Below are 25,608 nucleotides of genomic sequence, written 5' to 3' on the forward strand. Positions count from 1 at the left end.
AGCCTCCTGAATGCATAAGCCCACCCACTGACTGCTAGCTGTTTGAGCCCCTTTTGACCCAGTTGGATATTCTATCTTCTCCCATCCTACCTCATGTTTATAGTAAAGTCTTGAAATTGCATCTTAAAGCTGGACATGCACTACTTCTACTAGAGAGTGTAGGTATAACATAACCTAGGACAAGGTATTGGTAGAAGGGAGTACCCCTTGCTAGCCCAAGGCCCTTCTAGGGGAAGGCACTAGAGACTCACAAATTTGAAGTATTTTGCTTTTTGCTTTGTTGGAAGCCCATTCAAAAATGGGCTTCCTTAATGTGATGTATATTAAACTGAGAATTTACACACATTGATGTGCATGCGCATGTACTGCGACTCACAGGGCAAGTCTAAAGAGGGCCTTACAGTTGCAAATGGTGGATTGGTGGAAGCAGTGGAAATGCTGGGTACTTTTGTGTCCTTTGGATTCTCCTGCTATTCTTGATTCAGTCTATTGTCTGTAAAAAGTACATTCCAAGGGAGAGAGGTCAAAGAGAAGGAGGACAACAAAGAGAAAGGTGGAGGAGAACCATCTCATCTGTTCTCCGTTATGTTCTATATACAGCCCTCAACTTTCACATTAAAGTGGAATTTATTCAGAAAATTAAGTCCTGCTAGAGCGCTTCAGGCTGGCCCCTTTTGCAGGTATATCTACAGTCAGGTCCATAAATATTGGGACATCAACACAATTCTAACATTTTTGGCTCTATACACCACCACAATGGATTTGAAATGAAACGAACAAGATGTGCTTTAACTGCAGACTGTCAGCTTTAATTTGAGGGTATTTACATCCAAATCAGGTGAACAGTGTAGGAATTACAACAGTTTGCATATGTGCCTCCCACTTGTTAAGGGACCAGAAGTAATGGGACAATTGGCTTCTCAGCTGTTCCATGGCCAGGTGTGTGTTATTCCCTCATTATCCCAATTACAATGAGCAGATAAAAGGTCCAGAGTTCATTTCAAGTTTGCTATTTGCATTTGGAATCTGTTGCTGTCAACTCTCAAGATGAGATCCAAAGAGCTGTCACTATCAGTGAAGCCATCATTAGGCTAAAAAAACAAAACAAACCCATCAGAGAGATAGCAAAAACATTAGGCGTGGCCAAAAAAACTGTTTGGAACATTCTTAAAAAGAAGGAACACACCGGTGAGCTCAGCAACACCAAACGACCCGGCAGACCACGGAAAACAACTGTGGTGGATGACCGAAGAATTCTTTCCCTGGTAAAGAAAACACCCTTCACAACAGTTGGCCAGATCAAGAACACTCTCCAGGAGGTAGGTGTATGTGTATCAAAGTCAACAATCAAGAGAAGACTTCACCAGAGTGAATACAGAGGGTTCACCACAAGATGGAAACCATTGGTGAGCCTCAAAAACAGGAAGGCCAGATTAGAGTTTGCCAAACGACATGTAAAAAAGCCTTCACAGTTCTGGAACAACATCCTATGGACAGATGAGACCAACATCAACTTGTACCAGAGTGATGGGAAGAGAAGAGTATGGAGAAGGAACTGCTCATGATCCTCAGCATACCACCTCATCAGTGATCATGGTGGTGGTAGTGTCATGGCGTGGGCATGTATGGCTGCCAATGGAACTGCTTCTCTTGTATTTATTGATGATGTGACGGCTGACAGAAGCAGCCGGATGAATTGTGAAGTGTTTCGGGAATATTATCGGCTCATATTCAGCCAAATGCTTCACAACTCATTGGACGCTTCACAGTGCAGATGGACAATGACCCAAAGCAGACTGCAAAAGACACCAAAGAAGTGGAATGTTCTGCAATGGCCAAGTCCATCACCTGACCTGAATCCGATTGAGCATTTCACTTGCTGAAGACAAAACTGAAGGGAAAATGCCCCAAGAACAAGCAGGAACTGAAGACAGTTGCAGTAGAGGCCTGGCAGAGCATCACCAGGGATGAAACCCAGCGTCTGGTGATGTCTATGCGTTCCACACTTCAGGCTGTCATTGACTGCAAAGGATTTGCAACCAAGTATTAAAAAGTGAAAGTTTGATTTATGATTATTATTCTGTCCCATTACTTTTGGTCCCTTAACAAGTGGGAGGCACATATGCAAACTGTTGTAATTCCTACACCGTTCACCTGATTTGGATGTAAATACCCTCAAATTAAAGCTGACAGTCTGCAGTTAAAGCACATCTTGTTAGTTTCATTTCAAATCCACTGTGGTGGTGTACAGAGCCAAAAATGTTAGAATTGTGTCGATGTCCCAATATTTATGGACCTGATTGTATGTAAAACATTACAAATAAATGCACATACTATTTCAAATCCAGTAATACACTGTCCCACCTGCTCTGCACATGCTCGGTTGCTCTCTATTTTTTGGCATTGTGCTGAATTTTGTAGAAGAGGATCCTCTGACAGCCTAAAGATTTACTGCTGCTCAGGGGCTCTGAAGCTTCAGCAAAATTGCCTCCTCCAGCAAGAAGAAACAAGAGGAATGCTGGAGGCATATTACAGCACACATTCATTTAGGTAGCATCAATATTAATGTGGAATGTATGTTCCTTGCTAACAAACATATTTTTTATCAAGTTGTTATGGGTACAGCTCCACTTTAAGGTGCATATGGAAGCTCTGGGTCCTTAGGCTCCTAACTACATCCCCGATCTGAACCAACCAGGGAGCACCTATCTATTTACGTCTGTCCCTTAGACTCTTCAATGTTTGAAAAAAAGTTCATGAAATATGATGCATTTACAGTTCATCAGAATTTCTTTATATGTGCTGATATAATAAAGCTGGAAAATTATCTGTATTAAAGCAGAGCCCCACCTAAAAGGAGAAGTCTTCATCCCCCTCTCCCCATTGGCACCTTTGGGGAGGGGGGTACCCGAATTTGACAGGTAACTGCTCCCACTTCCATTGCGATCGACAAGGCAATCGGAAGAGGAAGCTTTCCCCTCCTGTAGTCTTCTAGGACACATGACAGGTCCCAGAAGACTACGTGACCATTCACAAAGCACAGCGCTACTCGCGCATGTGCATTGGACACCCAACTTTGAGTCCGCAAGCTGTCACAGCCGGGTGCCCACACTGAAGATTCCAGCACTGGGGAGAGAGGATGGTCAGTGAACCCGGCTGCAGTGAGGACACCATGGGATCCAGGGACAGGTGAGTGTCTGTTTTTTTTAAAAGTCAGCATCTATAGTTTTTGTACTGTAGCTGCTGACTTTTTTAATTTTTTTAAATTTGACTGGACCTCTGCTTTAAGGACAGCAGAGATAAGGACACACATTATATTGCATAGCTGAGATTATTCCGGTATTTTCTTCCTCCAGGTCTTATGAGATCATTGTCTTTGGCAGTCAGGAAGGCAATTTAACAAAGGAGTGTCTGAATTTCAAGAACACCCCATACAACTCCAGCTGGACTCCGATCCGTTATACTGCAGCTGTCCTTCCTGCAGAGACCCTCACCGGACCCAGAACCTTCACCTTGGGGGATAACCGCCATTATAATGGGTTCCACAATGCTCCTCTTATCCCAAACCACAAATACACCGTCTACATTCGGGTCACCAGCCACTGGAAACACGTATGTCTATACTGATGTCTTCCTGGTGTGTGAGTGCCATGAATGAGGGCTGAGAGTCGCTGTTTTTTGGAGATTGTGGAAATAATTGCAGATTCATGAACAGGAATCTAAGTACAAGTCATTTAATTAACATATTTGGTGTGTTATGGTTCCTAGAGAGTTATGTTTTAGTGAGTGCTTGTGAGAAGGGTGCAGTGTGGTGTGGCAGGCAGTAAACTCAGAGTCCAAGTTAGCAATATATTGTAGAAAGGCACAACTGTCCTGAGCCACTTATGAACCGTGACATCGGTCTGGAGACTTGAAAGATGCCAACAGTGTCTGCAACGAGGAATGCGACCTGGCCATTTCACACTCAAATTGGAGGCTTCCTGAAGTGAGGTAGACGTGGTCCCTACACTGTCCATCCTCCTCCGGAACCTTCCCTACCACTAAGCACTGTCCTTACCAGACGCATATCCTGTCCATATACTAAGCACTTGCTTAATTGCAAACCCAGGAGCCTTAAATAGTCTCTGCCTGATCCAAGATGGCCACTGAAGTCACATGGCATGCCGGCGTCCATTCAGACAGCTGCCTCCTTGTGACCGCAGGAAGTCAGAGGAACCAAGTTCCTCACAACTTTCTTCCCCTTCTTTATTGATTAATATTTTAAAGGATGTCTCTGTTGGGGACCATATTTATTTGGTGACAGTAGACATTGAGTCACTTTATACCAATATTAAACAAAGTGATGCTTTGTTAGCCACTAATCTATCACATTTAAAAGAACCTCAAATCCAATTTATATAGGAATCTTTAAGGATGCCCACATGAGAAAAATATGTTTGATAAAATATTTTAAAAATATTCTTCCCAAATATATTGACATATATTTGAAATGCTACAATTTTGGCTGTATTCAATATATTTCAATACATATATAAATATATACTGTACGTTGAAATGCGTTTTTTTATATATTACAAAATGTATGAAAAATATTTTAAAATATATATACCGTATTTTTCGCTCCATAAGACGCTCCTGACCATAAGACGCACTTAGGTTTTAGAGGCAGAAAACAGGAAAAAAAATATTCTAAACCAATGGACTGCAGACACAGTACAGGAGATGACCAGAGACTGCAGACATAGTACAGGACATGACCAGAGACTGCGGACATAGTACAGGAGATGACCGGAGACTGCGGACATAGTACAGGAGATGACCAGAGACTGCGGACATAGTACAGGAGATGACCAGAGACTGCGGACATAGTACAGGAGATGACCAGAGACTGCGGACACAGTACAGGAGATGACCAGAGACTGCGGACACAGCACAGGACATGACCAGAGACTGCGGACACAGTACAGGGGATGACCAGAGACTGCGGACATATTACAGGAGATGACCAGAGACTGCGGACACAGTACAGGAGATGACCAGAGACTGCGGACACAGTACAGGAGATGACCAGAGACTGCGGACACAGCACAGGGGATGACCAGAGACTGCGGACACAGCACAGGGGATGACCAGAGACTGCGGACACAGCACAGGGGATGACCAGAGACTGCGGACACAGTACAGGAGATGACCAGAGACTGCGGACACAGTACAGGAGATGACCAGAGACTGCGGACACAGTACAGGGGATGACCAGAGACTGCGGACACAGTACAGGAGATGACCAGAGACTGCGGACACAGTACAGGAGATGACCAGAGACTGCGGACATAGTACAGGAGATGACCAGAGACTGCGGACACAGTACAGGAGATGACCAGAGACTGCGGACACAATACAGGAGATGACCAGAGACTGCGGACATAGTACAGGAGATGACCAGAGACTGCGGACATAGTACAGGAGATGACCAGAGACTGCGGACACAGTACAGGAGATGACCAGAGACTGCGGACATACTACAGGAGATGACCAGAGACTGCGGACACAGTACAGGAGATGACCAGAGACTGCGGACATACTACAGGAGATGACCAGAGACTGCGGACACAGTACAGGAGATGACCAGAGACTGCAGACATAGAACAGGAGATGACCAGAGACTGCGGACATAGTACAGGGAATGACCAGAGACTGCGGACACAGTACAGGAGATGACCAGAGCGTGCGGACAGTACAGGAGATGACCAGAGACTGCGGACACAGCACAGGACATGACCAGAGACTCCAGCCACAGTACAGGAGATGACCAGAGACTGCGGACATAGTACAGGAGATGACCAGAGACTGCGGACACAGTACAGGAGATGACCAGAGACTGCGGACATAGTACAGGGGATGACCAGAGACTGCAGACATAGAACAGGAGATGACCAGAGACTGCGGACATAGTACAGGGAATGACCAGAGACTGCGGACACAGTACAGGAGATGACCAGAGACTGCGGACACAGTACAGGAGATGACCAGAGACTGCGGACACAGTACAGGAGATGACCAGAGACTGCGGACACAGTACAGGAGATGACCAGAGACTGCGGACATAGTACAGGGGATGACCAGAGACTGCGGACATATTACAGGAGATGACCAGAGACTGCGGACATATTACAGGAGATGACCAGAGACTGCGGACACAGTACAGGAGATGACCAGAGACTGCGGACACAGTACAGGAGATGACCAGAGACTGCGGACATAGTACAGGAGATGACCAGAGACTGCGGACACAGTACAGGAGATGACCAGAGACTGCGGACATAGTACAGGAGATGACCAGAGACTGCGGACACAGTACAGGAGATGACCAGAGACTGCGGACACAGTACAGGAGATGACCAGAGACTGAGGACAGTACAGGAGATGACTGCTGACCTTTGGGGAGGGGGGGGTACCTGAATTTGACAGGTACCCACTCTTACTTCCGCGGAGTTGTTCTTTGGTTAGTGTCCGCTCTGCAGTGGGACCTTACCTGTTCCTCTATCCAGTGCCACGCTGTCTTCCCGGCTTCTGTAGTGTCGGCGCTCGGCTTGACAGCCGGGTGCCCAGTGCACATGAGCGAGAAGCATTGCACTTTGTGATTGGTCCGGCGGCTTCTGGGACCTGTCATGTGTCCCAGGTGCCGCATTACCATTCACAAAGCGCACCGCTTCTCACGCATGCGCACTGGGCACCCGGCTGTCAAACCGTGCGCCCACACTACAGAAGCCGGGAGACAGCGCGGCACTGGATAGAGGAACAGGTAAGGTCCCACTGCAGAGCTGAGCGGCCGGCACGGTATTCTGACATGGCGGCGGTGGAAATACCGGACCGGCCGCTCTATATTCGCTCCATAAGACGCACTGACATTTTCCCCCCTTTTTTTGGGGAAAAAAAAAGTGCGTCTTATGGAGCGAAAAATACAGTATATATTTTTAAATAAATTATTCTGGTTTTTTTTAACATATAAAAAAGTAATTTTTACATATTGGCACGTACTAGAAGCAAAGAGAGAGAGCACAAGGAGACAGAATGCACGGAACCTGACGTGCTGGCATTTATTGGGGAGTTTTTCGGGGTACAGACAATAGATCCAATACTCCACAGATCAACACCAGACACAGCAACACAGTAAAGTTCTCTGGAAGGCAATATGGTGACAACAGGGGGCCAATACTCCTCCAGGTTCAACAGGACAGAGGGCTGGAGGTTCCATGGGAATTGGGGTTCATGGGGAGAATTGGGCTCAGTCTTTCGGGGCAACATGGGGTTAGTCCACTTACTGGATGCAGGGAGCCGGACACGGAGGGTTACAGTCCACACAGGCAACTCATGGCCAATTCACATAGGCTGCTCCAGGCAGCAAAGGGTTACGTCCACCAGGGGAGAGATCTGGGCAGCAGCCGCACTGGCAGCAAAGGGTTAAGTCCACCAGGCTCACAGGCAGCAAAGGGTTAAGTCCACCAGGCTCACAGGCAGCAAAGGGTTAAGTCCACCAGGCTCACAGGCAGCAAAGGGTTAAATCCAAATGGCACACAACAGGGAGCAGTCTCCGGCAGGCAATGGGTTAAATCTGAATCGCACCCAACAGGGTGGCAGAACTAGGGCGGGCAAGAATTAAGTCCAAGGCAAGATATTGGTATAGTGAGCGTTCTTTAAAGGATAGCAGCTAAAGCACTCAAGGAAACCACAGTAACCTTCAAAGAACAATAAATAGGTAAAGTGCAGTGCTAATGATATATGGAATAAATGAGACAATGGATAAATAAATGTATAAAAATTTGTTCAGAGGATAAAAGTTCGTTCAAAGTATAAAACGTTCATAAATGGCACTGGTGATGTTCTCCAAAATAGCAGATCTCTAGTAAACTTGTGACTGGAATCAAACTGTAAAAATGCGCACTCACCGAATACGCATGGATAATGCGCATATAAGTATATAACCACCTAACCATAAGTCCTTCTAAGAGTCCCTCTCCCCACATAGGTTAGCCTCCCCTCTGATGATGTGCCTTAGCACGAAAGGCCTCAGGAGGAGCTGACAGAGCGTGACGTCATCGCCGCCGGAGCCACGAGGAGGCCCGGCGGCCATCTTTCTTAAGGGGTCAGCGCTGCATTATTGTACCAATACAGTTTATGTGCTATATTTTGCATACTACCCTGAAACTTTTTTAAACTTTTTTAACTTTGACCTAATAAACCTTTTGGAACATACTACAGAACATACAGACAGTCCCATCAGGAGGGAGGGCTGCTGGAGACACACCCCCCTTCCCCACTAAGCTAATACACATAAACACATACATCCCATAATAGTTTTCTCCCAAGCAGGACACACAATAGAACAATGGGATGCAACCACATAACACCAAACAATCCACAACCCCCCACCCCACCTATCGCCTAGACATGTCTACACAGTCTGAGACAAAGCCCACACAATATGAGGACATATCACCCTGCACCCCTAACAGGCACAGGGGGACTTACACATACGAGGGATATGGGGAGCTGAGACAGGGGTCTCCCCACCTTTCCGACGTGAGCTGTGTTCCATGGGCCACCAATCCAAAGTGACTCCCGTCACAGTGATGGCGATCGGTACTGTCTGAGATCTCACAGAGGAGACCACGGCAAGCTTCGTATTCATTCCACATGGTGTGGGGACTGTTTGATTTATAGACATTTATTTTACATTTAACTTTTGTATTTGGTGGTAACACATTTTTTGAGGTATATATTCTATGGAACAAAGTTATGTGTGTTCAGTCCTTTCATGCAGAAACAATGTAGTACTGTCTGTGATACTTTTTTTTATTTACACTAACATACAATTTTCAGGACAAGCCTTTGGGGTACGCCCCCTTCTTCATGGCCCAAGCAGTGCAAGGTTTGGACCTTGAAGAAGGGGACATACCAGGGGCGGACTGACCATTCGACCACTCGGGCACTGCCGGGGGCAGTGCAAGGTTTGGACCTTGAAGAAGGGGACATACCAGGGGCGGACTGACCATTCGACCACTCGGGCACTGCCGGGGGCAGTGCAAGGTTTGGACCTTGAAGAAGGGGACATACCAGGGGCGGACTGACCATTCGACCACTCGGGCACTGCCCCAGGCCGGGGTCAGTAGAGAGCCCCATGAAATGCCCCTGTTACCTTTTTTATAGGCTTTTTTGGGTATACTTTGAGAGTGGCCAAGGACACAGGGGCCCCATGATCCCCTATTTCCCAGGGGCCCCATGAGCTGTCAATCCGCCCCTGGGACATACCCCGAAAGCTTGTCCTGAAAATTGTATGTTAGTGCAAATAAAAAAAGTATCACGGACAGTACTCAATTATTTTCTGTGGCAAGTGCACTAGTATGGCTACAATCAGTCCTTTCATGGTCATTTGTGGTCGCAAACATTTTTTTTTTCTATAAATCGATTATTAAAGGGTCCCCATGAGGGAGATTTCACTTCATTTGCGGTCCATGCGGCAGGTGCCAGACAGAGCTATGAGAGGATAAATATCTCCTTTGTGGAGACAAAACATTTAACAAGTCCAGCCCTTCCCCGTCCATTAAAAAGGACTGGAGTTGACCTTTAACTGGCCGCTTCATAAAGGTTTGAAATGGTTTGGATTTCCCTTTTTTAACCCCTCGCCCTCCAGAGGATTCCCCCCGCCCCTTCCTGACCAGGCCATTTTTTTTTGCGATACGGCGCTGTGCTACTTTAACTGACAATTGCGCGGTCGTGCAACGCTGCACCCAAATTAAATTTACATCCTTTTTTCCCCACACATTGAGCTTTCTTTTGGTGGTATTTGATCTATACCGCGGTTTTATGTGCGATTTTTTATTTTTGTGCTATAAGCAAAAAAAGAACAATAATTTTGAGAAAAAAAACCAATATTTTTGGCTTTTTGCTATTAACGTCTCGCCCTCCAGAGGATTTCCCCCCTTCCTGACCGGGCCATTTTTGCGATAAGGCACTGCATTACTTTAACAATTGCGCGGTCATATAATGTTGCACCCAAATGAAATTTGGGTCCTTTTTTCCCCACGAATAGAGCTTGCTTTCAGTGGTATTTGATCACCTATGCTTTTTTTTTTTTGCGCTATAAAAAAAAGACAGATTTTGAGAAAAAAACAATGTTTTTGACTTTTTGCTATTATACATGTCCTGTAAAAAAAAATGCAAAAAATCTAATTTCACCATAAATTTTGGTCAAAATGTATTCTGCTCCGTGTCTTCGCTAAAAAAAAAAATCCCAATACGTGTAAATTAATTGGTTTACGTGAAAGTTATAGCATCTACAAATGGCGGGAAAGATACTGGGATTTTTTTTATTTTTACTAGTAATGGCGGCAATCAGCGACTTATTGCGGGACTGTGGCAGACATTCTGACACTGGGGGGGGACTGACTTGGTGTCACTGACATCCCCAGTGCCACCAATAATGTGATCATTTCTAAAAAAAAAAAAGCCCTGACACTGTACTAATGGCACTGGACAGGAAGGGGTTAACATGTGGGGCGATCAAAGGGCTAACTGTGTGCATGTAGTGTTTGTGATTCACTGTAGGCACACTGCTTTGGATGGCTGTGCTGTGCAGAGCCATCTAAAGCAGTGCGCACAAGCTGACAGGGAGGAGAACTGTTTTGTTTACAAACAGTTCTCCTCCCCATCGGAGATGCTCAGCAATCACTGGGCGCCGGAGAGTACTCACCGGCCGGGACCCGGCGATTGACAGCCGAGGCTCCGAATTGCATGTCCCCTACCCGTAAATGCAAAATCATGTATATATACATGATTTTGCACACCTGTGCCACCCTGTAGCAGTGTTTCTGCTATAGGGTGGTCGGGAAGCGGTTAAAGGGTAACTCCGCTTGTTCAGATCAGCCATGGAAGAGTCTGGAATGAATTGTACACATTGGTATGACTGGCTGTCCAGATCGGCCATGGAAGAGTCTGGAATGAATTGTACACATTGGTACGACTGGCTCTCCAGACCGGCCATGGAAGAGTGTGGAATGAATTGTACACATTGGTACGACTGGCTCTCCAGATCAGCCATGGAAGAGTGTGGAATGAATTGTACACATTGGTATGACTGGCTGTCCAGATCAGCCATGGAAGAGTCTGGAATGAATTGTACACATTGGTATGACTGGCTCTCCAGATCGGCCACGGAAGAGTCTGGAATGAATTGTACACATTGGTATGACTGGCTGGTTGTCTGATGAGCCATGGAAGAGTCTGGAATGAATTGTACACATTGGTATGACTGGCTGTCCAGACCGGCCATGGAAGAGTCTGGAATGAATTGTACACATTGGTATGACTGGCTCTCCAGATCGGCCACGGAAGAGCCTGGAATGAATTGTACACATTGGTATGACTGGCTCTCCAGATCGGCCACGGAAGAGCCTGGAATGAATTGTACACATTGGTATGACTGGCTCTCCAGATCGGCCATGGAAGAGTCTGGAATGAATTGTACACATTGGTATGACTGGCTGTCCAGACCGGCCATGGAAGAGTCTGGAATGAATTGTACACATTGGTACGGCTGGCTGTCCAGATCGGCCATGGAAGAGTCTGGAATGAATTGTACACTTTGGTATGACTGGCTGTCCAGATCGGCCATGGAAGAGTCTGGAATGAATTGTACACATTGGTACGACTGGCTCTCCAGATCAGCCATGGAAGAGTGTGGAATGAATTGTACACATTGGTATGACTGGCCGTCCAGATCGGCCATGGAAGAGTCTGGAATGAATTGTACACATTGGTACGACTGGCTCTCCAGATCGGCCATGGAAGAGTGTGGAATGAATTGTACACATTGGTACGACTGGCTCTCCAGATCGGCCACGGAAGAGTGTGGAATGAATTGTACACATTGGTGTGGCTGGCTGGTTGTCTGATGAGCATCTGTAGACTTTCATTATTTTAAAGTCCCCACATGAGTTGCAATGTATTTATTTATTTTCTTTCTATTCCAAGGTGGAGACATCATCATGTGCTTTTGTAGGATTCCTTCAAAGTAAGTTTGTGTGTTTTGTATATATATGATTTGTTATGATTTTAATGGCTAAGTTCACCTTTGGGAACATGCAACATATTCCTACTGCTGCAGCCTCTCCTTGCCTCCCCCTCTTCTCTGTGACAGCAGGCCAGAGATCTTCTCCCCACACCCGCTGTCACATTTTGAAAAGAGGCGGAGCCCCGCACAGCCACGTCATTCATGCACAGGCTTCTGTGAGTAAATGAACTACAAGTACCAATAGCCTTTGTGGCTGACAGTTTGTAGTTCTCAATGCAGGGGCGCTGGTGAGCACTCTTGTAGTCCATTGAGTCCTCCTTTCTTTCTGTAATGGCCTGCCCATGTGATGTACGAGCAGACAAATACTCTGACAGTCTGCAGGAGCCTTGCATTGCACCCGCAACCTGCTGATTGCGTTACAGGCTCCTACAAAAAAAGGTTTATTCTTCTCCTTCATGTGTATAGCTATTTTGTAGTTTAAGATACAGCAGTGAAAGGTTAAAACCCCTTTTTCTCTGTCTGTGCACCATTGGGGGAAATAACCTTCACTTTCTGTCCCAGGTGCAATGGGAAATTGAAGGAATTCTCCCAAAGTGAGGAGAACCCTACCTGGAACAGAAGTCCCTATTAGAAGTTTTCGTCTCACCTTTTTTTTGGGGGGGGACAACTCTAATGTTTTGGATTTCCTCTTACTTTCTTTCACCAGGACAAACAGAGATCTATCTCATCTTACTCACGTGCCTCAATATTTAAAAACCAGGCAGTGGCCACTGTTGCTATCTCAAAACAGGTTTTCACTGTTGACTGGTGTACATGGAACTCCTTCCATATTGATATACTAGAGTGCATCGTCCACATCAATACCCCGGAATGTATTATCTAGTAATAGTTCTCTCTTTTAGTTTCCATCACAGTTCCTGTGAGCAGCAACATTCACATCATTGTGGGGTCGATTTTCACTGTCATTTTACTGCTCATCCTTCTTCTCCTGGTGATCCTATGGAGGAGACGCTCTTCACGGTTTGTGTCTGTTTCTGAAAATATAATATTTTAAACTGTCACTAGATTAAAATTCCTCTGGATCAAATCCTTGGATTGCAGATTTGGAACTAAATGAGAACATAAAGTGTACCCATGCTTCTTAAAAACTCTAAGAATAGGTAGATATATCAATTGGACAACTAAAGGAACCTTCAAATTGATGCACCTTCAAATCATACTGGAATAGTGTACGGCATCAACTTTAATACATGTAATACATTGGTACACCTAAAATAAAAGCAGAGCCGAAGCAATATTAGAAGACACAGTATAGTAACAGATCCACTACTGTACTCAACTGCCCAAGACTGGCCAGCCAAAAGGGGAGCACACAAGGAGCTGGAATTCGGGTGGCAGAGATGTGGGTGCCAGAGAGGTGTCCACCATGTTTTGTTTTGTTTTTTTTATTTATTTATGGATTTTCAAATCAGATGATATTGGCATTTTGAAAAGTGTTTAAACTAGTCATATGCATAGGAAGGGCTTCAGTTCTATCACTAGTAGTCTTGGTGTGACCCATAAATATACCTTTTTTTTTCCCTCAACAGTAAATCAAGACGTTCATCTGATATTCCATTAAAGGCTCAAACTAGATTGAGTAAGTTGAAAATATTATTTTTTGGAAAATATCTGGGGTGGAGGATACTGGGGGCTCAAACACCCCAAGTCTACTTTAATTACTATCTGTTTCATGAGAAGAGAGGTTGGAAGCAGGCATGGAGGGTACAGATGAGTATAGGTGAGGACTGCCATTGGAAGCGGGCATGGAGAGAACAAATGAGTACTACCGCTGGAAGCAGGTATGGAGGGTACAAGTGAGTACTGGTGAGTACTGCCACTGAAAGCAGGCATGGAGGGTACAGATGAGTATTGGTGAGTACTGCCACTGAAAGCAGGCATGAAGTGTACAGATGAGTACTGCTACTGGAAGTAGGCATGGAGAGAACAGATGAGTACTGATGAGTACTACCGCTGGAAGCAGGTATGGAGGGTACAGATGAGTACTGCATATGGGAGGTTCACCTAAAGCACAGCGATGTATTGCTTGACAGCAAAAACCATTCACAACTAAAGTGTTGCTAATCAGGAGAACTTTCTCCCTGTTGGCTGCCACAGTGAATGGAAGAGCTGACTCTTTACTGGTCATGGCACCAGTGATATAGATGAAATTCCAGAAGTGGTGGTGAACACCTCCTGGAGAGGACACCCAGCACTGGACCCCAGCAAAGATGAATGTGGCAGTATTATTGCTATTATACAGGATTTATATAGTGCCAACAATTTGCACAGCGTTTTACAATATAAAGGGGAACAGTACAATTACAATACATTTCAGTACAGAAGGAATAGGAGGGCCCGGCTCATGGAGCTTACATTCTTAAGGATGGGATAGGTGGTACAAAAGCTTACAGCTTCAGCGGATGATCTGATGGAGGTGACTCAAGTACAGTTCTTAGGTGGAGGTGGGGTAGGTTTTCCTGATTAAGAGAGTTTTCAAAGATTGCCTAAAGGCAGACAGGGTGGGGGCTGACCGGACATACTGGGGTAAGGAGTTACAGAGGATGGGAGAAGTCCTGGAGGCAAGCGTGGGAGGAAGCGATGGGGGAGATAGAGAGCAAGATGTCTTGGGAGAAGCAGAGCGAACGATTTGGACGATATCTGTGGATGAGGTCGGTGATGTAGCTAGGGGCAGTGTTGTAGATGACTTTGTAGGCTGTGGTTAGTATTTTAAATTTTATACGTTGGGTTAGTGCAGTGTTTCTCAACTCCAGTCCTCATGGACCCCCAACAGGTCATGTTTTCAGGATTTCCCTCAGATGAAACAGCTGTGGTAATTACTAAGGCAGTGAAACTGATCAAATCACCTGTGCAAAATAATGGAAATCCTGAAAACATGACCTGTTGGGGGTCCATGAGGACTGGAGTTGAGAAACACTGGGTTAGTGGAAGCCAGTGGAGGGATTGGCAGAGAGGGGTGGAGGACACTGAATAGAGGCCAGTGGAGGGATTGGCAGAGAGGGATGGAGGACACTGAATGGAGGCCAGTGGAGGGATTGGCAGAGAGGGGTGGAGGACACTGAATGGAGGCCAGTGGAGGGATTGGCAGAGAGGGGCAGCAGTCACTGAATGGTTGGTAAGGTGTATGAGTCCAGCAGCATTGAAGGGGGGATAGCCTGTGTAGGGGTAGGCCAGTGAGGAGGGAGTTGCATTTATCAAGGCGGGATATAACCAAGGCGTGGATAAGTTGTTTTGTGGTGTCATTAGTCAGAAAGGGGCGGGTTTTGGAAATGTTGTGGAGGTTAGAATTGCCTCCTCATCCCTTTAAAAATGAACACATACTAATTACACAACTTACACAGGCTAATTGAATGCAGATACGGTTCTAAGTGAGTTTAATTACCACTTTATTCAGCCACACTACCTGTATAATTAATATGTGTTTGGGTTTTAAAAGGATGAGGTGGCCACCTTATCGGAGGTTGAGGCGGCAGGATTTAGCCAGTGATTGGATGTGGGGTCCGAAGGAGAGGTCAGAGTCTAGGATTACGTCTAGCACCCTGGCATGAGGGGAAGGACCAATGGTTGTGCTGTAGATCTTAATGGTAAAGTCATGAGTAGGGGATCAGGGAGGAGGAAATATCACAAGCTCAGTTTTAGAAATGCTGAGTTTGAGGAAGTGGTGTCACATCCATGCTGAAATGTCGCCCAGTAGATTTGTGATATGTGAGATCGAGGGGGTGAGCTGGGGAGTGGAGAGATAGATCTGTCTGTCATCACCATAGAGGTGGGATTGGAAGCCATGGGAGGTTATCAATTGGCCCAGGGAGGAGGTGTAGAGAAAGAAAAGGAGGGGCCCAAGCATGGAGCCTTGGCTTAGCCCAACAGAAAGAGGAAGAGGAGCGGAGGAGGAGTTGTATGTGACATTGAAAGTGCGCTGAGAAAGGCAGAAGCAGAAAGTAACAATATGAAGAGAATCCCCAAATACCCAACACCAGATATTATTTCCCTGATATCATCAAAGAGTATAATATAATAATGTACACTCCTAATTGGATTCCTACACTTCATGCGACTGGTTTTTTTAACTCAATTTAGTTTTTTGATAATATTAGGTATATGAAGACGTTTTCTGGATGTTTGTAGACATTTTCCTTTTCTTGCTGAAAAGATCCTTTTTTGTTTTGTTTTGTTAGAAAGGTCACTATTACTCTAACTACTAGACATGTGTAATTTATTTCAGTCCGAATCTAAATTCAAACTGATTTTTGATTATTCAGAGATTTGGATGCATCCAAATTTCCGAATAAGAGTAACAAATTTCATTAAAATTCTTTTTGTTTCATTCATTTGTTTTCTAACAAATTCCAAATTTTCAGAACAATTTCAATTTGAATCAGCCAAAAATTAATTGACCGATCTGAATTCTGTATGAAGAATTGCTGGTTGTTTAAGAGAGGGCTGGGAAACTGGACACCGCGTCCTTAGCAACCAATGGCTCATCAACTGTCAGTGGTTTCTCCACTGACAGCTGAATGTACAAAAAAAAGAATTTCTGGAAATTATTTATTTTACGGCGTTGCCCCCACCTATCCATATCGGGCATTATGGGTCTGGTATGAATTCTATGGGGAACCCAACACCAAAGAAAGAATTTAAAAATGGCATGTGGTCCCCCCAAAATCCATTCCAGGCCCCTATCTGAGCATGAAGCCCAACAGGCCAGAAAAGGGGGGTGACCGGGAGCCACCTCCTCCTGAACCATACCAGGGCATGTTGATGGGGACAAGGGTCTCTTCCCCACAACCCTGGACTGTGGTTATGGGGGTCTGCGAATGGGGAGCTTATTGGAATCTGGAAGTCCTTTTTTCAAAAACAAAAAATAAATGTCCCCCGAAGTAGATCCAACGTCAATCACAATGAACGCCAGACTCCGACCTGAAGAAAGAAAAAAAAAAAGAACCCTGCACCCTACAAAGGCTCCAACCGTCTGACAGCTCCACTGAATGACAGTTCTTAAATAACAAAGGGGAAGGGCCACCCAATGATGTTGCTGGGTGACCCTGCCAGCTTTTGACATCATTGACTGGAGCATGCTGGATCAATGAAGTTACAAGGGGAGGGGGTCACTCAGTGACATCATCGGGTGGGCTTGTCTCTTTGTTGTTTAAGAATTGTCAGAGGGTGGGTGCGATCGTCGGGTGCGGAGATCTTTTTTTATTTCCTTCAGGTCGGCGGCCGGTGTTCTTTGTGATTGATGATGGATCTACTTCTGGGGACATTTATTTTTTGTTTGTTAATAAAGGACTTGTCAAAAACTGGTGTTGTGTTTTTTCTCACTTTTTACACTTTTTTGGTGATTAAGCAAAAGTACTATGTACCCCATATTTATTCACATGGGGGGGGCTGGGATCTGGGTTTAAAGAGGGCTTCCAGATTCTTACAAGTCCCACAGGCCAGGGTTGTGGGGAAGAGTCCCTTGTTCCCATTAATATGGGGACAAGGTGCTGTGGGGGGGAGCCCCCCTACTCCAAAGCTGCCCTCCATGTTCAGGGCATGTGGCCTGGTATGGTTCAGGGGGGGGGGGGGCACTCCCTTTCCTGACATGCTCGGATAAGGGTCTGGTAAGGATTGTGGGGGGGAATGCTTTTTTTTAATTTCATTTGGTTCTCTTTTTTTTTTACATTCAGCCATCAGTGAGGAAACCACTGAAAGCTGAGGAGTCATCGGTTGTTAAGGATGTGGAGACCGACTTCCCGGTCCTCTTCTTAACAACCAGCTTTTCTTCACACAGAATTCAGATCAAATTTTCAACCAATTCAAATCATTTTGAAAATTTGGAATTCCTTATAATAGAATAAATGTAAACTAAACAAATTACGAAATTAATCCACAAAATGAAATTAGTAATATAACGAATTTATCCAAAACAAAATAAACGTTTCCATGTCCTAACTCCCCCCAATCACTCTGTTTGTTTGATATCTCACTTAATGGTCATCTATATAAATATAATTGTGACGTCAATCTATGGGGTTTATGTACTAAAGCTGGAGAGTGCAAAATCAGGCTCACTTCTTCATAGAAACCAATCAGCTTCCAGGTTTTGTTGTCCAAGCTGAAGTTAGAAGCTGATTGGCTACCATACGCAGCTGTCCCAGATTTTGCACTCTATTGCTTTTAGGCTCCATGCACACTAGTGGCTTTGTTTAACCATTTCAAGTCCGGACACTTTCCCTCTTCCAGTCCGGACACTTTCCCTCTTCCAGTCCGGACACTTTCCCTCTTCCAGTCCGGACACTTTCCCTCTTCCAGTCCGGACACTTTCCCTCTTCCAGTCCGGACACTTTCCCTCTTCCAGTCCGGACACTTTCCCCCCTTCCAGTCCGGACACTTTCACCCCCTTCCAGTCCGGACACTTTCCCTCTTCCAGTCCAGACACTTCCCCCCCCTTCCAGTCCAGACACTTTCCCTCTTCCAGTCCGGACACTTTCCCTCTTCCAGTCCGGACACTTTCCCTCTTCCAGTCCAGACACTTCCCCCCCCTTCCAGTCCGGACACTTTCCCTCTTCCAGTCCGGACACTTTCCCTCTTCCAGTCCGGACACTTTCCCCCCCTTCCAGTCTGGACACTTTCCCCCCCTTCCAGTCCGGACACTTTTCCCCTCTTCCAGTCCGGACACTTTCACCCCCCCTTCCAGTCCGGACACTTTCACCCCCCCTTCCAGTCTGGACACTTTCACCCCCCCTTCCAGTCCGGACACTTCCCCCCCCTTCCAGTCTGGACACTTTCCCTCTTCCAGTCCGGACACTTTCCCTCTTCCAGTCCGGACACTTTCCCTCTTCCAGTCCAGACACTTCCCCCCCCCCCTTCCAGTCCGGACACTTTCCCTCTTCCAGTCCGGACACTTTCCCTCTTCCAGTCCGGACACTTTCCCCCCCTTCCAGTCTGGACACTTTCCCCCCCTTCCAGTCCGGACACTTTTCCCCTCTTCCAGTCCGGACACTTTCACCCCCCCTTCCAGTCCGGACACTTTCACCCCCCCTTCCAGTCTGGACACTTTCACCCCCCCTTCCAGTCTGGACACTTTCACCCCCCCTTCCAGTCTGGACACTTTCACCCCCTTCCAGTCTGGACACTTTCACCCCCTTCCAGTCTGGACACTTTCACCCCCTTCCAGTCTGGACACTTTCCCTCCCCCTTCCAGTCTGGACACTTTCACCCCCCTTCCAGTCCGGACACTTTCACCCCCTTCCAGTCTGGACACTTTCCCTCTTCCAGTCCGGACACTTTCACCCCCCCTTCCAGTCCGGACACTTTCCCTCCCCCTTCCAGTCTGGACACTTTCCCTCCCCCTTCCAGTCTGGACACTTTACCTCCCCCTTCCAGTCTGGACACTTTCACCCCCCTTCCAGTCTGGACACTTTCACCCCCTCCCTGTCCAGGCCAATTTTCAGCTTTCAGCGCTATCACACTTTGAATGACAATTGCGCGGTCATGCAACACCGAATCCATATGAAGTTTTTAGAATTTTTTGAGACAGATAAAGCTTTATTTTGGTGGTATTTATTCACCACTGGGATTTTAATTTTTTTTGCTATATAAATGAAAAATCCAAACAATTTGAAAGAAAAGTGTTTTTCTTATAAAATTTTGCAAATAAATAATCTTTCTTCATAAATCTTGGCCAAAATGTATAACCAAAAATTATAGTTTTTCTAAACTTTTTTTATATTTTTATTTTATTATTTTATATTATTATTTGTTATTTTTTAACATACTGTCACCCTAGCAATACAGTGTCACCATGGTGACAATGTACTACTTGTGGGGGGTGATGAAGATTTTTTTTTTTTTTACACTGATTGCTTTTACACACATAAAAGCTGTAAGAGGAATCATTTCTCCTTCTCTCTGGCTGCATTCCTGCAGCCATTGCGAAATACTCTGAGAGCTGTGATTGGTCACAGCTTGTCACATGGTACAAGGCTGTTGTGAATAGCCCTGTACCATGTGACCTCGGTGATCATTCACAGATTTCACACGTAGTAAGCCATGATGTCAGAAGTGACATCTTACTTACTACTGTTCATGTGATCACTGATTGGCCAATCAGTGATCACATGATCGGGACCTCACACAGAGAGGTAGCATTTAGAAGTGTTTAGGAGTGTTAGCATTTTACTTGTAAGAAAAAAAGCTAGAAAAAAAGCTGTGTAGGAGCATTTAGCTTTTTTTTTTCTGCTGGAAAACTCTCCAAAAAAACTCTACGAAAACAATTTTTTTTTTATGGTCTTGGATGCTGAAGCTCAAAAACCACTAATGGCCTAAAGTATTGTGCATGGACACAAAGGAGAACACTATTTTACCTTCTAGAAGCTTAAAAAAATGCTAGGGTTCATGGAGCCTTAGTAAATCAACCACTATGTGTCACATTTTTTGATGATACCTATAAACATCGGAATCATAAAGTCTTGTACAATTTGCCAATCGTATCACGTTAGATTTGGCGGAGAATAACCATCTCCCTGATGGATAACTATTTTCCTACACCCTTTCCAGGTAAGAAGAGAGACATCCCTGTAGACAAATTCTTGGAAGTTGTGAAAAATTTCCGGAAGAAGGAATTAACGGACCAGGATGAAGTGGAGGAACAGAACGCAAACATTTCCCCGGTTGGACGGTACCTGGAATACCAGGTAGGACACCGTACGGTTTGGTGTTCACACATGGCCCAAGAGTTGTCAGACATTCAACAGATTGGAGTCTTCCATACAAAGACAAGACTATGATGGGATTATGGAGAGGATGAGTTCATCCAAGATCTGGAAACTCTTGTTGTACACATAAAATGCCCCCACTAGACTGGAAGTGGCTTAACATGATGAAGCTTGTATGAGATTTTAATGGTTTGGTTTATATTTACTTCAAGTGATTCCAATATCTCTGTGTAGGATCTTCCCGGGGGGTTGATGAGTTCCTGCACTGTAGGCCAAGCTGAGGAGAACCAAGCTAAGAATCGCTACAAAAAGGTCTTACCATGTAAGTATGAGCTCTCCGATAATGTACTCTACACCAGCGTTTCTCAGCTTTTGTTCAATCATGGCACCCTTTAATAGGACACACAATCTTGAAGACCCCCCCAGTCTGAAATGTAAAAAAATGTAAATGTCTTATCAGGGGGGAAAGTTGAGCCTAGGAAAATGCACACAATGACCTTGATGAAATTAACATCACATAAAAAGCCCCCCTTCACACCAGAGGTGATCTTCCATCACATCAGAGCCCCCTCTTTACTTCAGAGTCCCCTTTAACGTCACAGGGCCCATCCTGTTAGAAATTCCCCCATTATGTCAGAGACCCCATCCTGTCAGAGCCATCCCTTCAAATCAGAGTACTCCATCACAAGTTCCCTCTATACATCAGAGGCCCCCATCCCCACAAATTCCCCCATCACAGATTCAAAACACCCCATCACATCACTTCCCCCCTATACATTGAAGTCCCCATCACATCAGAGTACCCCATGACAAATTTCCCCCCTTAACATCAGAATCTCCCCATTACCATGAAACGTCCACATCATAGAGTCCTCTCTTCTATCTCCAATCCTGGACAAAATGGGTCTTGTACTTGTGGTCCCCCAATGGGAACCCAAATGGCACCACCCAGCACTGTGGTTGAGAAACACTGCTCTACACATTGGGGTTGATGTACTAAAGGAGCAGAGAATTGTGTCATGTGAATGTCCACCTAGCTTAGTATTTAGGGGAAAGCTACAGTATGTTCACATTAATCATCCAATCATGTACAAGCTACAAAAATGTTGCTTTAAACAGCCTTTCACATGACTGGATGTTCAACATGAACACAGTCATCACCAAAGTCACTAAGCTAAGTGAACAGTTTCTTATTCAGTAAATCAATCCCAATACATTGTTGGCACTCTTGTGTTGCGGGCCTTTGTCCTGGTTTTACATAGAAACACAGAAAAGTGACGGCAGAAAAAATACTGAGTGGTCCATCGAATCTGCCCGTTTTTTTTTTTTGTTTGTTTATGTTTTTGCCTGTTTTTTTTACCTAATGTAAATTGGCCCTCTTGGGTAAAAAACAGGATAAGCAGCATTGTTGGTTGATATCAGTTGATGTCTACTGGCAGGGTTCTGTCCATAGAAACACAGGAGAGCCAGACCAAGAAGATGGAAGAGTCCAAGATCATTTTAATTGTTGATAAATCCATCATTTACCACTCCTTCTTCATCAGGGCTCAACACAAGATTAACCTTGAATGGACTCTGAGGAAACCGTGACCACATATCTATATTAGGACCAGAATTAAACTTTCCTTGTAGAGTAACCATTTGCCACTCAGCAACTGTTATATTGTTTACTCCACAAAGAAAGTTCATTTCCAGTCCTAATATAGATCAGTGTGGTGGCTGCCCATTCAAGGTTTATCTCGTGTTGAGATGTGATGAAAAAGGAGAGATTTGGTCTTGAAAATACGTGACCATTTTATTCAGAGGTTGTTTGGAAGTGAGTCCAGCAAGCCCAGGTATGGGAGAACTTGGTCGGGGTATCTTGTGATGAAGCAATCAGCTCTTCCATCTCTGCCACTTTTCCCAGGCGTGTGAGCCAATCTCGTATGGAAGGAGGGTGGGTGGAGCCCCATAGTACAGGTAGGCAGAGTTTAGCCGCATTGATCATATGTATGGCCAGAGATTTAAAATAAAGGCGTCTGGGAAGGGAGGAATAGTGAAGGAGGAATTGGGCCGAAGAAAAGTCGAGGGATAAGGTGGATACAGATACAGCAATCCGGTGAACCTCTTGCCAAAAGAGCTGAATAATCGGGCAAGACCACCAGATATGGAGAAGTGACCCATCTGGTGTCCCACATCTCCAACATTTGTTAGGCAGGTAGGGATTGTAGCAATGAATTCTAGAAGGGGTGCAGTACCAACATGAAGCCAGTTTGTAACCATTTTCTTGCGTTGAAACATTGAGCGAGCATTTGTGGGAGTATGTAAATATTAGGTCCCAGTCTGAAGAGGAAAAGTCTATTTCCAAGTCTCTGCCCCATGCTCGGCATGATGGAAGGGAGTCATGGTTCCCACCGCCAACTAAGAGGAGGTACACTACTGAAATCAGATGCCTCTGGGGTTCAGTTTTAGAACAAATGGATTCAAAGGGGGTAAGAGGCTGGGTCCATTTTTGACGGTGTTCATGTGTTTGCAGAAAATGCCTGATTTGGAGGTAAGCCCAAAAGGGGAAAGTGCGATCTCTCATGCTGCCCGCCAACGAGGAGTAAGTTTTCAAATGGCCATTATGGAGAAAGTGTTCTACTTTTATCTGGCTATGGGGCCAGTGTTTGGGCAGAAAGTCCTCATGCATTCCTGGAGGGAAGTCAGGATTTAAGCGAAGAGAAATTAGGGGGTTAAGGGCATCTGAAATGGAGGCAGACTTGCAGGCCAAACGGAAGATTTTCAAGTTGGTCCCAGCACTGGGTGTGTGAGGAGGACCTGAGGTGTATGCTTCACCAAAAGGCAGGGGATCGATGTTAGTGGGGAAGGTGAAAAAGAGTTCTCGAAATGAACCCAAGCTTTGGTGGATGAATGAACATGCCAGTTAATGATTCGGGAGAGGTGGCAGGCCCAATAATAACATTGTAGGTCAGAGAGCCCTATCCCTCCTTTAAGTTTAGGAAGGATCAATTGGGAATATGAATTGCGCGGACGCTTATGATTCCAGAGGAACAATGAGCACATTCTCCTACAGTAGGTAAAAAAGGCGGGAGGTAATTGAATAGGCGGGGTTTGAAAAAGATAGAGGAGGTGGGAAAGTACGTTCATTTTGAGTATCGCGGCCCTCCCGAACCACGAGAAACAAGGGCGGTGCCAGTTATTGAGGTCTTCCTGTATGGAACGGAGGGCTGGGATGAAGTTTTTGGCATGTAGGTCATTTAGATTATGAGTAAGCTGTATGCCAAGATAAGAAAGGGTTTCCTTTTCCCAGTGAAACGGGAATTGAGACTGGCAAAAAGATACCATATCAGGAGAAAGAGTGATGTTAAGGGCATAGGACTTAGAGTAATTGATTTTAAGGTTTGACAGAAATTGGAAGAACGAAAAATCTTTCAACAGGTTGGGCAAGGTGGTTCAGGGATCCACAAGAAACAAAAGAATGTCATCCGCATAAGCAGCAAGTTTGTATTCTTTAGCAGCTGCCGTAATGCCATTGATATCGGGGTTCGAATGAATTTTGCGCAGCAGAGGTTCTAAAGAAAGTACAAAGAGGAGCGGGGAGAGGGGACATCCTTGATGCGTCCCATTCCCGAGAGGGAAGGGGTTCGACAAGTGGCCATTCACTCACACACGAGCTGTTGGACCAGAGTAGAGGGCCATAATGAAGTTGAGCATATGTTCACCCAAACCGATCACCTGCAGGGATGCTTTTAAATAGTCCCAAGCCACCCTATCGAATGCCTTCTCTGCATCCAAAGAGAGGAAGAACCTGGGGGTGTTGGAGTGGCGAAGCCAGTGGAAGAGATTGAGGGCCTTGGTGGTATTATCTCTTGCTTCCCTGCCGGGAATGAAACCCATTTGGTCCAAGTTGATCAAGGAAGGGAGTAAGGGAAGGAGCCGATTGGCAAGAATTTTTACAAATATTTTGACATCTACATTCAGGAGGGAGATGGGCCTATAATTGGAAACCAGGGTATCATCCTTGTTACCTTTGGGTATGACTGTGATGTATGCTTCTAAAAGTCGATGTCGTGGCAAGAGAGATGAAGAGAAAGTGTTGAAGGCTGAGAGAAAGGGGTCGCTCAGGATGTCTAGAAAGGATTTATAGTAGGCTAATGAAAACCCATCGGGGCCCAGACTCTTACCAGGTTTCATTTGTTTGACAGCACGCTCCAGTTCGTCAGAAGCTAAATATTTTTCCAACGAATGAGCCGTATCCTCCGGAAGAGCAGCGGGGCTATACATATGAAGAAAGTTGGAGATCAGAGTGACTCTGGGTTTGTCGGTTTCCGGTGGGGGACGTTCAGGAGAGATGTTGTATAGGGAGTTGTAAAACTTCTCAAAATGAGAAGCGATATCGGCATTGGAAGTAGAAACGTCACCGTCTGAACCTCTGATTTTGTGAACTGTCATACTCGACCTTTTTGCACGGAGGGCTCTGGCCAGGAATTTCACGCTTTTATTTGCAAATTCATAATATAACTTCTGAGACATAATGTATCTACGTTTGGCTGCCTTGCCTAATTCGGTTCGGAGTAGCGAGCGGGCATTCGTGAGTTCGGTCAGTGTCAACGCGGCTTGAGTATGTTTGTGGGCTTTTTCTAGGAAATGAATTCTGGCCGTAAGATCTTTTATACGCTCTTGTCTGTCCCGTTTACGTTTCGTGGCTATAGCTATAAGGGTTCTACGGATGACGCATTTATTAGCTTCCCATTGCGTGAGAGAGGAGGTTTCTAGAGTACAGTTTGTTGAAAAGTA

At 45.4% G+C, this 25,608-nt stretch overlaps 1 protein-coding gene across 1 annotated transcript in view; it reads left to right on the top strand.

Moving 5' to 3' along the window:
• LOC149438008 (uncharacterized) overlaps positions 1–16,232 on the top strand; it is a 97,894-nt gene extending 81,662 nt beyond the window's left edge. Inside the window, exons 7-11 of the mRNA XM_089660345.1 lie at positions 3,357–3,612; positions 12,031–12,070; positions 12,985–13,090; positions 13,660–13,709; positions 16,225–16,232. Coding sequence (XP_089516471.1) covers positions 3,357–3,612; positions 12,031–12,070; positions 12,985–13,090; positions 13,660–13,709; positions 16,225–16,232 — 460 coding nt within the window. The remainder of the gene's footprint in view (positions 1–3,356; positions 3,613–12,030; positions 12,071–12,984; positions 13,091–13,659; positions 13,710–16,224) is intronic.
• The last annotated feature ends 9,376 nt before the right edge of the window (positions 16,233–25,608 follow it).

Source organism: Staurois parvus, unplaced genomic scaffold, assembly GCF_062004578.1.
Source record: "Staurois parvus isolate SC_StPar_1 unplaced genomic scaffold, SC_StPar_1.0 ptg001227l, whole genome shotgun sequence".
NCBI classification, from domain to species: Eukaryota; Metazoa; Chordata; class Amphibia; order Anura; family Ranidae; genus Staurois; species Staurois parvus.